The sequence below is a fragment of the Pecten maximus genome, chromosome 14 (genome assembly GCF_902652985.1).
Source record: "Pecten maximus chromosome 14, xPecMax1.1, whole genome shotgun sequence".
In the NCBI taxonomy this organism is placed as follows: domain Eukaryota; kingdom Metazoa; phylum Mollusca; class Bivalvia; order Pectinida; family Pectinidae; genus Pecten; species Pecten maximus.
The window spans coordinates 3,353,185-3,371,610 of record NC_047028.1 but is presented as its reverse complement, the minus strand read 5'-3'; the positions used below and the strand labels follow the sequence as shown (position 1 = coordinate 3,371,610).

Sequence of the window (18,426 nt, the reverse complement as noted above, 5' to 3'; positions counted from 1 at the left end):
CTAGTCCATACAAACAGGTGATCTGGACTGTACATCTATCTCCTAGTCCATACAAACATGTGATCTGGACTGTGCATCTGACTCCTAGTACATCCAAACATGTGATCTGGACTGTACATCTGACTCCTACTACATCCAAACATGTGATCTGGACTGTACATCTAACTCCTAGTACATCCAAACAGGTGATCTGGACTGTACATCTGACTCCTAGTACATACAAACAGGTGATCTGGACTGTACATCTGACTCCTAGTCCATATATCCAAACATGTGATCTGGACTGTACATCTGACTCCTAGTCCATCCAAACAGGTGATCTGGACTGTACATCTGACTCCTAGTACATCCAAACAGGTGATCTGGACTGTACATCTGACTCCTGGTACATCCAAACAGGTGATCTGGACTGTACATCTGACTCCTATTACATCCAAACATGTGATCTAGACTGTACATCTGACTCCTAGTCCATCCAAACATGTGGTCTGGACTGTACATCTGACTCCTAGTCCATACAAACATGTGATCTGGACTGTACATCTGACTCGTAGTCCATCCAAACAGGTGATCTGGACTGTACATCTGACTCCTAGTCCATCCAAACAGGTGATCTGGACTGTACATCTGACTCCTAGTCCATACAAACAGGTGATCTGGACTGTACATCTGACTCCTATTACATCCAAACAGGTGATCTGGACTGTACATCTGACTCCTAGTCCATCCAAACAGGTGATCTGGACTGTACATCTGACTCCTAGTCCATCCAAACAGGTGATCTGGACTGTACATCTGACTCCTAGTCCATCCAAACATGTGATCTGGACTGTACATCTGACTCCTAGTCCATCCAAACAGGTGATCTGGACTGTACATCTGACTCCTAGTACATCCAAACAGGTGATCTGGACTGTACATCTGACTCCTGGTACATCCAAACAGGTGATCTGGACTGTACATCTGACTCCTATTACATCCAAACATGTGGTCTAGACTGTACATCTGACTCCTAGTCCATCCAAACATGTGGTCTGGACTGTACATCTGACTCCTAGTCCATACAAACATGTGATCTGGACTGTACATCTGACTCGTAGTCCATCCAAACAGGTGATCTGGACTGTACATCTGACTCCTAGTCCATCCAAACAGGTGATCTGGACTGTACATCTGACTCCTAGTCCATACAAACAGGTGATCTGGACTGTACATCTGACTCCTATTACATCCAAACAGGTGATCTGGACTGTACATCTGACTCCTAGTCCATCCAAACAGGTGATCTGGACTGTACATCTGACTCCTAGTCCATCCAAACATGTGATCTGGACTGTACATCTGACTCCTAGTCCATCCAAACATGTGATCTGGACTGTACATCTGACTCCTAGTCCATCCAAACAGGTGATCTGGACTGTACATCTGACTCCTATTACATACAAACAGGTGATCTGGACTGTACATCTGACTCCTAGTCCATCCTAACAGGTGATCTGGACTGTACGTCTGACTCCTAGTCCATCCAAACAGGTGATCTGGACCGTACATCTGACTCGTAGTCCATCCAAACAGGTGATCTGGACTGTACATCTGACTCCTAGTCCATCCAAACAGGTGATCTGGACTGTACATCTGACTCCTAGTCCATACAAACAGGTGATCTGGACTGTACATCTGACTCCTAGTCCATCCAAACATGTGATCTGGACTGTACATCTGACTCCTAGTCCATCCAAACAGGTGATCTGGACTGTACGTCTGACTCCTAGTCCATCCAAACAGGTGATCTGGACCGTACATCTGACTCGTAGTCCATCCAAACAGGTGATCTGGACTGTACATCTGACTCCTAGTACATCCAAACAGGTGATCTGGACTGTACATCTGACTCCTAGTACATCCAAACATGTGATCTGGACTGTACATCTGACTCCTAGTCCATACAAACAGGTGATCTGGACTGTACATCTGACTCCTAGTCCATCCAAACAGGTGATCTGGACTGTACATCTGACTTCTAGTCCATACAAACAGGTGATCTGGACTGTACATCTGACTCCTAGTCCATACAAACATGTGATCTGGACTGTACATCTGACTCCTAGTCCATCCAAACAGGTGATCTGGACTGTACATCTGACTCCTAGTCCATCCAAACAGGTGATCTGGACTGTACATCTGACTCCTAGTACATCCAAACAGGTGATCTGGACTGTACATCTGACTCCTAGTCCATCCAAACAGGTGATCTGGACCGTACATCTGACTCGTAGTCCATCCAAACAGGTGATCTGGACTGTACGTCTGACTCCTAGTCCATCCAAACAGGTGATCTGGACTGTACATCTGACTCCTAGTCCATACAAACAGGTGATCTGGACTGTACATCTGACTCCTAGTCCATCCAAACAGGTGATCTGGACTGTACATCTGACTCCTAGTACATCCAAACATGTGATCTGGACTGTACATCTGTCTCCAATTACATACAAACAGGTGATCTGGACTGTACATCTGACTCCTATTACATACAAACAGGTGATCTGGACTGTACATCTGACTCCTAGTCCATCCAAACATGTGATCTGGACTGTACATCTGACTCCTAGTCCATCCAAACATGTGATCTGGACTGTACATCTGACTCCTAGTCCATCCAAACAGGTGATCTGGACTGTACATCTGACTCCTAGTCCATACAAACATGTGATCTGGACTGTACATCTGACTCCTAGTCCATCCAAACAGTTGATCTGGACTGTACATCTGACTCCTAGTCCATACAAACAGGTGATCTCGACTGTACATCTGACTCCTAGTCCATACAAACAAGTGATCTGGACTGTACATCTGACTCCTAGTCCATCCAAACAGTTGATCTGGACTGTACATCTGACTCCTAGTCCATACAAACATGTGATCTGGACTGTACATCTGACTCCTAGTCCATCCAAACAGGTGATCTGGACTGTACATCTGACTCCTAGTCCATACAGACAGGTGATCTGGACTGTACATCTGACTCCTAGTACATCCAAACAGGTGATCTGGACTGTACATCTGACTCCTAGTCCATACAGACATGTGATCTGGACTGTACATCTGACTCCTAGTACATCCAAACATGTGATCTTGACTGTACATCTGACTCCTATTACATACAAACAAGTGATCTGGTCTGTACATCTGACTCCTAGTCCATACAAACATGTGATCTGGACTGTACATCTGACTCCTAGTCCATCCAAACAGGTGATCTGGACTGTACATCTAACTCCTAGTCCATCCAAACATGTGATCTGGACTGTACATCTGACTTCTAGTCCATACAAACATGTGATCTGGACTGTACATCTGACTCCTAGTCCATCCAAACAGGTGATCTGGACTGTACATCTGACTCCTAGTCCATACAAACATGTGATCTGGACTGTACATCTAACTCCTAGTCCATCCAAACATGTGATCTGGACTGTACATCTGACTTCTAGTCCATACAAACATGTGATCTGGACTGTACATCTGACTCCTAGTCCATCCAAACAGGTGATCTGGACTGTACATCTGACTCCTATTACATCCAAACAGGTGATCTGGACTGTACATCTGACTCCTAGTCCATCCAAACAGGTGATCTGGACTGTACATCTGACTCCTAGTACATCCAAACATATGATCTGGACTGTACATCTGACTCCTAGTCCATCCAAACATGTGATCTGGACTGTACATCTGACTCCTAGTCCATCCAAACAGGTGATCTGGACTGTACATCTGACTCCTGGTACATCCAAACAGGTGATCTGGACTGTACATCTGACTCCTAGTCCATACAAACATGTGATCTGGACTGTACATCTGACTCCTAGTCCATCCAAACATGTGATCTGGACCGTACATCTGACTCCTAGTACATCCAAACAGGTGATCTGGACTGTACATCTGACTCCTAGTCCATCCAAACAGGTGATCTGGACTGTACATCTGACTCCTAGTCCATCCAAACATGTGATCTGGACTGTACATCTAACTCCTAGTACATCCAAACAGGTGATCTGGACTGTACATCTGACTCCTAGTCCATCCAAACATGTGGTCTGGACTGTACATCTGACTCCTAGTCCATCCAAACATGTGATCTGGACTGTACATCTGACTCCTAGTCCATACAAACGGGTGATCTGGACTGTACATCTGACTCCTGGTACATCCAAACATGTGATCTGGACTGTACATCTGACTCCTAGTCCATACAAACATGTGATCTGGTCTAGATCTGTACATCTGACTCTTAGTCCATCCAAACATGTGATCTGGACTGTACATCTGACTCCTAGTCCATCCAAACAGGTGATCTGGACTGTACATCTGACTCCTAGTCCATCCAAACATGTGATCTGGACTGTACATCTGACTCCTAGTCCATACAAACATGTGATCTGGACTGTACATCTGACTCCTAGTCCATCCAAACATGTGATCTGGACTGTACATCTGACTCCTAGTCCATCCAAACATGTGATCTGGACTGTACATCTGACTCCTAGTCCATCCAAACATGTGATCTGGACTGTACATCTGACTCCTAGTCCATCCAAACATGTGATCTGGACTGTACATCTGACTCCTAGTCCATACAAACATGTGATCTGGACTGTACATCTGACTCCTAGTCCATCCAAACATGTGATCTGGACTGTACATCTGACTCCTAGTCCATACAAACGGGTGATCTGGACTGTACATCTGACTCCTGGTACATCCAAACATGTGATCTGGACTGTACATCTGACTCCTAGTCCATACAAACATGTGATCTGGTCTAGATCTGTACATCTGACTCTTAGTCCATCCAAACATGTGATCTGGACTGTACATCTGACTCCTAGTCCATCCAAACAGGTGATCTGGACTGTACATCTGACTCCTAGTCCATCCAAACATGTGATCTGGACTGTACATCTGACTCCTAGTCCATACAAACATGTGATCTGGACTGTACATCTGACTCCTAGTCCATCCAAACATGTGATCTGGACTGTACATCTGACTCCTAGTCCATCCAAACATGTGATCTGGACTGTACATCTGACTCCTAGTCCATCCAAACATGTGATCTGGACTGTACATCTGACTCCTAGTCCATCCAAACATGTGATCTGGACTGTACATCTGACTCCTAGTCCATACAAACATGTGATCTGGACTGTACATCTGACTCCTAGTCCATCCAAACATGTGATCTGGACTGTACATCTGACTCCTAGTCCATCCAAACATGTGATCTGGACTGTACATCTGACTCCTAGTCCATCCAAACATGTGATCTGGACTGTACATCTGACTCCTAGTCCATCCAAACATGTGATCTGGTCTGTACATCTGACTCCTAGTCCATCCAAACAGGTGATCTGGACTGTACATCTGACTCCTAGTCCATCCAAACATGTGATCTGGACTGTACATCTGACTCCTAGTCCATCCAAACATGTGATCTGGACTGTACATCTGACTCCTAGTCCATCCAAACATGTGATCTGGACTGTACATCTGACTCCTAGTCCATACAAACAAGTGATCTGGACTGTACATCTGACTCCTAGTCCATACAAACAGGTGATCTGGACTGTACATCTGACTCCTAGTCCATACAAACATGTGATCTGAACTGAAAATCCGACTTTTGATGTATTCAGGTTTTGTACGTCATATTGTATGAGGTGAGTCCGTTGCAGATTAAACAGAGTCCTTCTGTTTATGTATGTTCAAAAGGCTAAAGTGTCCAGACACCTTAACTAATCGGCCACTGCGGCCCCAATTAAACACTGACAGTTGAGCACTGACTATATATAGTCAGTGAGAAAAAAACCAGCAATAGGTGAAAAAACCAGCAATAGGTGGAGTCATGTAGGTGGTAAACCAGTAATTTATCAACGTCGAGAAAGCAATGACTATTTTAGATCAGTGACATGAAACATGGCAATGGGAGTAGTCATCTAGGCTGTAAATTAAACCATTAACTAGCTAATTATGATTAACACCAAAAGAGCACTGACTAAAGTCAGTGAAACGAAACCTAGCAATAATGGGCAGAGAGTCATCTAGGTGGTAAATTAAACCAATAACTAAATGTGACTAACGACGACAGAGTATTGACTTTAGTCAATGAGATGAAACCTTAGCATTGGGTGGAGTCGTGTAGGGAATAATTATAACATTTTTAACTAATTAAAATAACTAATATTATATCGCTAGGAGTTACCTCCCCTGACTGAGACAAACTGAAGTCATTAAAATTAGAACTGTATGATTATTACTACCTAAAATCAATAATAATAAATATTTATGTAGCTGTTCGCAAGTGCTGGACATTTCATAGCTTCACGTGCATTGTAATAATTAGGACCTGACCTGTATGATATGTCAGTATATAATTTATAATGCGACTGCTTGGAGTGTAGATCATACGTATACTATATAGCTACCTCTATACAGGTGTCTTTGGAGATTTCGGTAAGATGACTACGTGTACCGTTACAGTAAAAGTTAATATAAGTGGCCATTTTGTGAAGACTGCCTTTTGTCTGTATACTAAAGGAGTCTGGCAATGCACTGAGGGTAGATTTATAGGGAAATGTGAAGGATAAAGAAAGAGAAATGGATCAGGAAACACTGGTTTATCAGTGATAAGTGTGACGATAAACAAGGGGGTTAACGTTGATGTCATGGATTTTAAATGTTAAACTAGTATAGCTTTATATATGTGTGGGGCTGGCTGAGACTAGATCATACACTTAATATATATATACTGCAATGTATGTCTGGCAGGTTATGTACATGTTATAGTAAATCAATATAAAAGTTCACTGCACTCTGATACATTTCAGAACAGTACAGTGAATAGATCTGGAGGGTTTGTTACTGTATTATTGTTATCCACAGCAAACCTCTTCATGTACACTTTTGTAAATTTTCATTGTATTATTATGTATATATACAAAAATGTATATGGTACCAGTATACGTACTTATTATATATGTAATCAACTAATTTTATGAATGAGCAAGTTTGTTTTGATTGGTAGGTTATAAAAACCCTGAGTCACTGATGAATCAAACCTATATACATATACATATACCAGGCCATTTCATCTTCATCAAAGTACCTCAGCTTAAGGAATTTTCGTAACTTAAAATATGTAAATATTTGTGTTGTATACTGTTTTTGGGAAAGGGCTTTATATAAGGTGGAAAACTTGTGCCCTATCCCGTTGTAAATTTATGATACAATAAAATATGTTTAAACTAAACTAACTTAAAATAATGTCTATAGCTAGGAAAGCATTATTGAATCATGCGTTTTCATGCATCCCTAAAATTAAAGTTATGGGATTGGTGTTTCCTTATATTAAGGAATTTTAGTGAAAGTCTGGTTTGGTTAATCAATTTATGGTTGGTGTCTCTGTGAAAACATGAATTCCTCAATTTTACAGGAGTTACCTATAATACATATACATATACTAGCCCAATACATCCATCTATACTTACATATAATTGGTAATTAACAGCAGATGCTTATTCTCTCCTCATTACTGGAGTGATGGTTCTTTGATGGTTTGATGATTAATTTTACCATAATTAATGATGTAATAATTAGACCTTAGTGATAATTGTTTGAGGTGGCTTTTGAGTCATTAAAGTTATAACCTGGCTGTAGATACAGTATATTATTATCAATAGCTATATAGGTCACAGACCAGATCCAGGCTAGTTTTAATTAGTACTCATGCACTCACCTGTTATAGCTAACAATTTAAGTATAAGGCTGTTAATTTGTTATAAATTGTATACAAATATTTATTGTGTTAAAGTAACTATTATACATGCTACAGAGGCTATTTGCTGTTGGAATATTTTCGATTAATAAAAAAAATGGCAAACATACGAAAACGTGTACTAATGAACCTGACGTCACTGTGACCACATTGTTGTGACAATTAATGTAAAGCTTATAATGAGGTACAGGGGAATATTATGATGACATGTTTCCCTGTTACAGTTTCTGTTTCCTTGTAATTTATAATTAGGGAGTCACAAACTATAATGCTGCTACATGAATGTAATTATATATATAATGCATGGTTATTTCCACACACAATACATGTATAATATATGTATAATAATATACCTGTATTGTGTGTACTGTAGAAATAACCACACATTTATTTCCTATAAATCATATAAAGGTAGTGTACATTGAAATTGTACAGTTAATTGTAAACATCTATCATTGAAATATATGCAGATCTCAGAAAAAGCAATTTGAACAACTGAAGTTTCAGGACACCTGCACTGACCATTTGTATTTTGTGATTTTTCTATAGTTTTGGACAACTTTGAAATATGTGTACCACCATTGTCTGTTGACCTTTGCCCTTTTGTCCGTCGTCGTGCGTCGTGCGTCGTGCGTCCGTAAACAATTTACATTTTCGACTTCTTCTCCAAAACCCCTAAACCAAATTCCATGTAATTTGGCAGGAAGCTTCTATGTCTAAAGGTCAACCAAAATTGTAAATTATATGGTCCCCACCTCCCAGGGGCCTGAGGGGCGGGGCTAAAAAGGGTCAAATTGACTACAACTTCAAAAATCTTCTTCTCTACTCTCAGATATGGTGGAATCAAACACTCTTCATAAATGGAAGGGTCTTAAGGTGCTTTACCAAAATTGTAAATTTCATGACCCAGGGGTCTCACGTTTGCCCCTGGGGAGGGGGTAAACTTTACTATAGTTTATATAGGGAAATCACATTTTTGACTTTTATTTGTTTGATTTGTATTGGAATTCATTCTAATTTGGTAAACATTGTCAGCATGGGATGACAGTTTGATGGCATGCACATGTTGACCCTGACTGACCCCCAGGGGCTGATGGGTAGGGCTAAAAAGGGCCAAATTGACTGAAATTTAAAAAATCTTCTTCTCAAGACGGAAATAAGTTGGAATCAAATACTCTTTGTAGTTGGAAGCATCTTAAAGTGCTTTACTAAAATTTTGAATTTCATGACCCTGTGGTCTCAAGTTTGCCCCTGGGGAGGGGGTAAACTTTACTATAGTTTATATAGGGAAATCACATTTTTGACTGTAATATGTTTGATTTCTATTGGAATTCATTCTAATTTGGTTAACATTATCAGCTTGGGATGGCAGTTTGAGGGTATGCACATGTTGGCCCTGACTGACCCCTAGGGGCTAATGGGCGGGGCTAAAAAGGGTCAAATTGACTGAAATTTCAAAAATCTTCTTTTCAGACCGAAATAAGATAGAATCAAATACTGTTTATAGATGGAAGGGTCTTAAGGCGCTTTACTAAAATTGTGAATTTCATGACCCTGGGGTCACACATTTACCCCTGGGGAGGGGGTAAATTTTACTGTAGTTTATATAGGGAAATCACGTTTTTGAATGATTTGTTTGATTTCTATTGGAATTAATTCTAACTTGGTAAACATTTTCAGCATGGGATGAAAGTTTGATAATATGCAGATGTTGGCCCTGACTGACCCCTAGGGGCTTATGGGCGGGGCCAAAAATGGTCAATTTAATTAACTGAAATATTTCAAATCTCAGGTGACCGTTAAGGCCCATGGGCCTCTTGTTACTATTATATTGGCCTCCCATATATTTGTGTACATATATATATGTACCATTTACAGTTGTCTGTTCTTTATTTTTTTAATGGACACTAAATGTAGTTCCCTTACCACGAAGTTATTGGTTAATGAAATTTTCTTTAATGAACACTAAATGTAGTTCCCTTACCACGAAGGTATTGGTTAATGTTCTTTAATGAACACTAAATGTAGTTCCCTTACCACGAAGGTATTGGTTAATGTTCTTTAATGAACACTAAATGTAGTTCCCTAACCACGAAGGTATTGGTTAATGTTCTTTAATGGACACTAAATGTAGTTCCCTTACCACGAAGGTATTGGTTAATGTTCTTTAATGGACACTAAATGTAGTTCCATTACTACCACGGTATTGGTTAATGTTCTTTAATGGACACTAAATGTAGTTCCCTTATAATTACCACGAAGGTATTGGTTAATGTTCTTTAATGGACACTAAATGTAGTTCCCTTATAATTACCACGAAGGTATTGGTTAATGTTCTTTAATGAACACTAAATGTAGTTCCCTTACCACGAAGGTATTGGTTAATGTTCTTTAATGGACACTAAATGTAGTTCCCTTACCACGAAGGTATTGGTTAATGTTCTTTAATGGACACTAAATGTAGTTCCATTACTACCACGGTATTGGTTAATGTTCTTTAATGGACACTAAATTATAAATGTAGTTCCCTTACCACGAAGGTATTGGTTAATGTTCTTTAATGAACACTAAATGTAGTTCCCTTACTACCACGGTATTGGTTAATGTTCTTTAATGGACACTAAATGTAGTTCCCTTACCACGAAGGTATTGGTTAATGTTCTTTAATGGACACTAAATGTAGTTCCCTTACCACGAAGGTATTGGTTAATGTTCTTTAATGAACACTAAATGTAGTTCCCTTACCACGAAGGTATTGGTTAATGTTCTTTAATGAACACTAAATGTAGTTCCCTTACCACGAAGGTATTGGTTAATGTTCTTTAATGGACACTAAATGTAGTTCCCTTACTACGAAGGTATTGGTTAATGTTCTTTAATGGACACTAAATGTAGTTCCCTTACTTCGAAGGTATTGGTTAATATTCTTTAATGAACACTAAATGTAGTTCCCTTACCACGAAGGTATTGGTTAATGTTCTTTAATGGACACTAAATGTAGTTCCCTTACCACGAAGGTATTGGTTAATGTTCTTTAATGGACACTAAATGTAGTTCCCTTACCACGAAGGTGTTGGTTAATGTTCTTTAATGGACACTAAATGTAAGTTCCCTTACTACCACGCTATTGGTTAATGTTCTTTAATGGACACTAAATGTAGTTCCCTTACCACGAAGGTATTGGTTAATGTTCTTTAATGAACACTAAATGTAGTTCCCTTACCACGAAGGTATTGGTTAATGTTCTTTAATGGACACTAAATGTAGTTCCCTTACCACGAAGGTATTGGTTAATGTTCTTTAATGGACACTAAATGTAGTTCCCTTACCACGAAGGTATTGGTTAATGTTCTTTAATGAACACTAAATGTAGTTCCCTTACCACGAAGGTATTGGTTAATGTTCTTTAATGGACACTAAATGTAGTTCCCTTACCACGAAGGTATTGGTTAATGTTCTTTAATGAACACTAAATGTAGTTCCCTTACCATGGTATTTGTTAATGTTCTTTAATGGACACTAAATGTAGTTCCCTTACCACGAAGGTATTGGTTAATGTTCTTTAATGAACACTAAATGTAGTTCCCTTACTACCACGGTATTGGTTAATGTTCTTTAATGGACACTAAATGTAGTTCCCTTACCATGAAGGTATTGGTTAATGTTCTTTAATGAACACTAAATGTAGTTCCCTTACCACGGTATTTGTTAATGTTCTTTAATGGACACTAAATGTAGTTCCCTTACAACGAAGGTATTGGTTAATGTTCTTTAATGGACACTAAATGTAGTTCCCTTACCACGAAGGTATTGGTTAATGTTCTTTAATGGACACTAAATGTAGTTCCCTTACTACCACGGTATTGGTTAATGTTCTTTAATGGACACTAAATGTAGTTCCCTTACCACGAAGGTATTGGTTAATGTTCTTTAATGAACACTAAATGTAGTTCCCTTACCATGAAGGTATTGGATAATGTTCTTTAATGGACACTAAATGTAGTTCCCTTACCATGAAGGTATTGGTTAATGTTCTTTAATGGACACTAAATGTAGTTCCCTTACCACGAAGGTATTGGTTAATGTTCTTTAATGAACACTAAATGTAGTTCCCTTACCACGAAGGTATTGGTTAATGTTCTTTAATGAACACTAAATGTAGTTCCCTTACTTCGAAGGTATTGGTTAATGTTCTTTAATGAACACTAAATGTAGTTCCCTTACCACGCTACCACGAAGGTATATATATTGGTTAATGTTCTTTAATGGACACTAAATGTATAGTTCCCTTACTTCGAAGGTATTGGTTAATTTCAGCTGTTGCATTATATTGTTTATATTGTGACATTCAACTGTTTTCAACATTTGACCTTAATTTTCTAATTATAACACTCACTGTATATGTACCTGTTTCCAACACAGATGCACTTGCATTAGGATGTTGACCTGTGACCTTCACTTCATACATGTACCACGTGCACTCTGCCAGTATTTATTTATCAACCATCTACATGTGATAATTGACATGTACTGTACATTTACCTTTGACCTTGTTTTCAGACATACCACCTATTCCTGTACCATTTCTGTGTTGACCTTTGACCTGGTAGAACAGCACCATGCCGTTCTTTGGGAGTTCCAAAAAGAGTCCCCAGGAACTAGTGAGGGCCATCAAGGACCAGCTGCAGGTCCTGGGCACCAAGTCCGCCAAGGGCTATCAGACCGACAAAAAGGTACGCCAATCATGGCAATTATAACACATGAAAAGTTTATGTAAGTGAACAAATTAATCTGGGCACCAAGTCCGCCAAGGGCTATCAGACCGACAAAAAAGTTCATCAATCATAGCAATTATAACACATGAAAAGTTAATGTAGGTGGACAAAGTTAGGAAAATTTTATCTCGATACTATGTTGTATCGTATCCACTTATAATTATTAAATGACTTTTCAATTTTTGCATTGATTAAGATATTTGATGTTTTCATTAGTTCTAGACAATAACAATCATCAGCCAGTTTTTGGAAAGGACCAGTATAGGCTTAGCCTGTTGTCTAATCCATTCATACATGATACACAATAAAATATTTTGAAATAGAAACCATCAGCCAGTCACTAATCATACATGTACATGTACTACCATTTATGGCTTATATTACAGTCAGATATTTTTTCTTGCAATTCTTGTTCGTAATTGATAAGCTCAGCTTATACAGTACAGATATAGGTCTCTGTAATAAACTATTAATTTCAACATATATTCTCAATGAAATCTTGATTTGCAGAATTTTTTTTTTAATACATTTACATTTATATTTGATTTAAACTGATTTTGAATGGTTATTACATTTGATGACCAGGTATCGGAGGACCTGACAAAGAACCTGCAAGTGATGAAAACTATGCTGTATGGCAGTGCTGACTCGGAGCCGTCAACTGAAGTTGTAGCCCAGCTGGCCCAGGAGGTCTACAATACTGGCACCCTGATATTGCTCATCAAACATCTAATCCGCATTGACTTTGAGGTATATAGGTCATATATGTACAGCTCTTCATCATGTCATTAGGTTAGTAGGTCAACTTTGAGGTATATAGGTCATAGATGTACAGCTGTTCATCATGTCGTTATGTTATTAGTTCAACTTAATGGTATATAGGTCATAGATGTTCTGCTGTTCACCAAGTCATTAATTTAGTAGGTCAACTTAATGGTATATAGGTCATAGATGTTCTGCTGTTCACCAAGTCATTAATTTAGTAGGTCAACTTAATGGTATATAGGTCATAGATGTACAGCTGTTCATCAGGTCATTAGGTAAGTAGGTCAACTTTGTGGTATATAGGTCATAGATGTACAAGCTCTTCATCATGTCATTAGGTAAGTAGGTCAACTTTGTGGTATATAGGTCATAGATGTACAGCTGTTCATCATGTCGTTATGTTATTAGGTCAACTTAATGGTATATAGGTCATAGATGTTCTGCTGTTCACCAAGTCATTAATTTAGTAGGTCAACTTAATGGTATATAGGTCATAGATGTTCTGCTGTTCACCAAGTCATTAATTTAGTAGGTCAACTTAATGGTATATAGGTCATAGATGTACAGCTGTTCATCAGGTCATTAGGTAAGTAGGTCAACTGAGTGGTATATAGGTCATAGATGTACAAGCTCTTCATCATGTCATTAGGTAAGTAGGTCAACTTTGTGGTATATAGGTCATAGATGTACAGCTGTTCATCATGTCGTTATGTTATTAGGTCAACTTAATGGTATATAGGTCATAGATGTTCTGCTGTTCATCAAGTCATGAGGTATATAGGTCAACTTTGAGGTATATAGGTCATAGATGTACAGCTGTTCATCAGGTCATTAGGTTAGTAGGTCAACTTTGTAGTATATAGGTCATAGATGTACAAGCTCTTCATCATGTCATTTGGTAAGTAGGTCAACTTTGAGGTATATAGGTCATAGATGTACAGCTGTTCATCATGTCGTTATGTTATTAGGTCAACTTAATGGTATATAGGTCATAGATGTTCTGCTGTTCACCAAGTCATTAAGTTAGTAGGTCAACTTAATGGTATATAGGTCATAGATGTACAAGCTCTTCATCATGTCATTTGGTAAGTAGGTCAACTTTGAGGTATATAGGTCATAGATGTACGGCTGTTCATCATGTCGTTATGTTAATAGGTCAGCTTTGAGGTATATAGGTCCTAGATGTACAGCTGTTCATCAGGTCATTAGGTTAGAAGGTCAAGGTATTTCTTGTGTATTGATTTTGAGGATTATAGGCCTAGGCTTTGTTTTAATTTCCCATATTAGACTCTGATAGATGAAGGTCATATTGCCACCAACCATATGTATCTCATTATCATAGGTACATGTACAATATGTATATGCATTGACTTTGGGGTATGTAGGTAAAATAGAAAGCTATCCTGCTTAAAGAAAAAAGTTGCCCTCTTTTTAACTTCAATGTGCGCATGCCAATAGAAAACAAGGTTATATTTTCTTATCAACTGGCTGGTGTTTATATAGCATGTCATGGTTATCATCAATCTACTGATCAAACATCTCATTACCCTAGACATAGTTTTTACATGGCAGTAAAGGTCATAAAGCTGAAGTTTTCACAGGAAGGCCAAGGTCATCAAACTGAAGTATAAACAGGAAGGTCAAGGTCATTAAACTGAAGTATAAACAGGAAGATCAATGTCATTAAACTGAAGTATAAACAGGAAGGTCAAGGTCATCAAACTGAACTATAAACAGGAAGGTAAAGGTCATTAAACTGAATTATAAACAGGAAGGTCAAGGTCATCAAACTGAAGTATAAACAGGAAGGTCAAGGTCATCAAACTGAAGTATAAACAGGAAGGTCAAGGTCATCAAACTGAAGTATAAACAGGAAGGTCAAGGTCATACACAACTCAATCTATTACATTGATGAAAAACAAACACCTTATCGATTTAGCTTTCTAGGTACATGCAGATCAAAGTTATATGCATGCTCATCAAATTAATTGTTTCATCCATAATTGACAAATCTTATCAATCACAAAACAATGATATAGATATAAATATTGAAGCAAAATTTTGAAGCAAAATGTTTTTAGGAACATTAAAATGTTTTTGCGAACATTGAAATGTTTTTAATTTGAGTTGTTTTTCCCTTTGTTTCAGGGTAGGAAGGATATTGATAGAATATTCGCTAACCTTTTGAGACGACAAATTGGTACACGTATGCCAACAGTAGAATACCTGTGTACCAAACAGGAGGTCCTGTTTGAACTTTTAAATAAGTAAGTGTTTGTAATGTTTGAAATATCTGTTTGAATTTTTAGATAAACAATTTTACGTTTCACAATAATGACAGAATATTGATATTTATCACTAGAGATGATATACACAGCAATGATATATTTTTATCATGTTGATAATTTCTTATAATTTCCACTGTACAAAGATGTAATATATATAGATACATGTAAGTCCTCGTCTGTGGTATAAAGTATTGTAATGTTTTGTAGGTATGAGGAGCCAGAGACGGCCTTACTTGGTGGACGCATGCTACGAGAATGTTGTCGCATAGAGAGTCTCACCAAAATACTCTTATATCACGAGTCCTTTTATAAATTTTTTGATTACGTTGAACTGTCAACGTTTGATATCGCCTCTGATGCATTTTCTACGTTTAAGGTAACAAACAAATTGTATTGTACAGATTTATAGAACATGATTATTACAAAACCTACATATGATAATTATATAAATCTATTGAAGAGGGAATATAAGTTCAAAGTGACACCAGGTTTTAGATAGGAAGCTGCAGTCAGTAGTACTACAAATACATAACTATTTTTGAGGTGTACTTTTAAATTCATTAAGTGATAACATTTTTTATTTCAAACTTGAAACAATGCATTTAAGATAAGTGTTAATTTAAAAAAACAACCAATTTGGTCTAACATTCTTTCCTGTCTACTAGCTTTACCTTCAAAAAGTGTAATTATTTTAATAAAATGTTCTCTTTTCATTCTCTTTTGATAAAAATTGTTGATTAACTCTCTCAGTATCGTTGTCGACTATAGTTGACATAATTTCAAGCTCCTTCTTTCCCGCTGTCGACTACAGACTAAAGCTGACGTTATTAATTGTTGATTTGTTAAAAACAGCACCCGACACATAAAGGATGTTTTAGAATTTTGAAACAAACATTTTGCTTGATAAATTTGTGTTTATTTTGTTCAGGTTACTTTTTTCCACTAGAGTAATATAAGGTGACATTTTCTCAATGGGTTGGTAATGTAAACAATATGGCGGCTTGCTACATTTTCATTTTAGATATCAGTGTCTAGGACGTTTCATAGTGTTCAATGCGACATCTAGATCTAATTTAGTTAAATATTTCTCAATAATGTCCAAAAATAACACTAACCTTTGTGTTTCTATATGTAAAAACAACATATCAAAGATGCACATGTAGTCTGCCATTTTGTTTAAACTTCTGGGGGCGAGGCTAATAACTACTTCCAGTACAGAATCCAGAAAGAAAACAAAGTACGGAAAGAGTTAACAGAAGAGATTTGCATTTGAAATTGATCTACAATTTGTATGTGAAGCCCACTGCATCATTATACAGTCAATGTAGGTTCTTACCAATTTTATTTTGTTGCAGGAATTACTTACTAGACACAAAATACTGTCGGCCGAGTTTCTAGAGGCCAACTATGATAGATTCTTTGTCAACTACCAGAAGTTGCTCAGTTCAGAAAACTATGTAACGAGACGACAAGCCCTGAAAGTAAGTAACGAGTAACATAAAAATTCTACCATTCTACGACTATTGTCTATAGATGACCTTAGTGTTTTTGACTGGTTTAATTGATGCAAGACCAGATATAGATAAAAACTTATAATCTGTTTTCTGTCATAAAGTTTCTAGCAAAGAGATATTTAGTTTGTAATAGGAAGGAGTAATGATAAATACCCTTCCAATTCTTAGGCTAACTCCTATACCACTTTGTTAAAGTAAGGTGACCTATATAACTCTCCGCTTTTAAAAGTTGAAGTAGAAAGTATTTTAAAGTACATGAACTATAATGTGTTTCATTGGGTAGTCTTGTTTCATAAAATTCTGTTTTGGACACAAGAAATTAATATATCTTCTCTACGTTTTAGCTACTAGGAGAGTTGCTGCTAGACCGACATAATTTCACTACAATGACCCGCTACATCAGTAGTCCAGACAACCTCAAACTGATGATGAATATGCTGCGCGAGAAAAGTCGTAATATACAGTTTGAGGCCTTCCATGTGTTCAAGGTTTGAGAATATTTCAATATTTGGAAAAAGAGTGTTAAAGTTGCAAAGCATTTAACATGACAAAGGTTCAATTAAATACTGGAATAATACAGAAATGATATTATAACGATCATAAATCGGAGGGAGAGTCACATTTTATTATCTTAAGTAAGACAAATTATCGGTGAATATATTTTTTTTATTGTATTAATCAGCTTAGAATATATTGTGTTTTCAAAAGCAGGTCTAGAAATTAGTATTTCTTTCTCTGAGGTTGAAATTGTGAACATCCTCAGTCCCAACCATGAGAAAAAGGTTGGTATTTATTAATCATATACATCCTGTGTTTAGTGTTACTTACCTTGGTTCATAATATGGACTACAGACCGGATTACTTCGGCTCTATCAATGGTTGTAAAGTAGGTAAAAACAATCTATAAAAAGGATTCAGGAAAACAAAATAAGCAGGAAGCGTGAAAACAGATTTGTTGTGAAAAAATATGGAATAATACTGCAGTAAGACCAGGTAAAAACAATCTATAAAAAATTATTCAGGAAAACAAAATAAGCAGGAAGCATGAAAACAGATTTGTTGGGAAAAAATATGGAATAATACTGCAGTAAGACCAGAAGAGACAAATCTCAAGTTGGAGAGATTCCAGAAGAACCAACTTTCTGCCAAGTTCATATGTGTGCTATGGTTCCTCTACTAGGCTTCAGGATAGTTACTGATTAATTAGTTCATTACTATAAAAATTCTAAGGAAAGTTACTGACTGAT

The 18,426-nt window shown here is 37.6% G+C and overlaps 1 protein-coding gene across 3 annotated transcripts in view; it reads left to right on the top strand.

Moving 5' to 3' along the window:
- LOC117341667 (protein Mo25-like) overlaps window positions 1-18,426 on the top strand; it is a 37,684-nt gene that overhangs the window by 11,158 nt on the left and 8,100 nt on the right. For all 3 annotated transcript variants that reach the window (XM_033903533.1, XM_033903534.1, XM_033903535.1), the window contains exons 2-7: window positions 12,398-12,570; window positions 13,198-13,362; window positions 15,526-15,644; window positions 15,873-16,041; window positions 17,021-17,146; window positions 17,524-17,667. In XM_033903533.1, coding sequence (XP_033759424.1) covers window positions 12,457-12,570; window positions 13,198-13,362; window positions 15,526-15,644; window positions 15,873-16,041; window positions 17,021-17,146; window positions 17,524-17,667 — 837 coding nt within the window. In that variant the 5' untranslated portion in view covers window positions 12,398-12,456. The remainder of the gene's footprint in view (window positions 1-12,397; window positions 12,571-13,197; window positions 13,363-15,525; window positions 15,645-15,872; window positions 16,042-17,020; window positions 17,147-17,523; window positions 17,668-18,426) is intronic.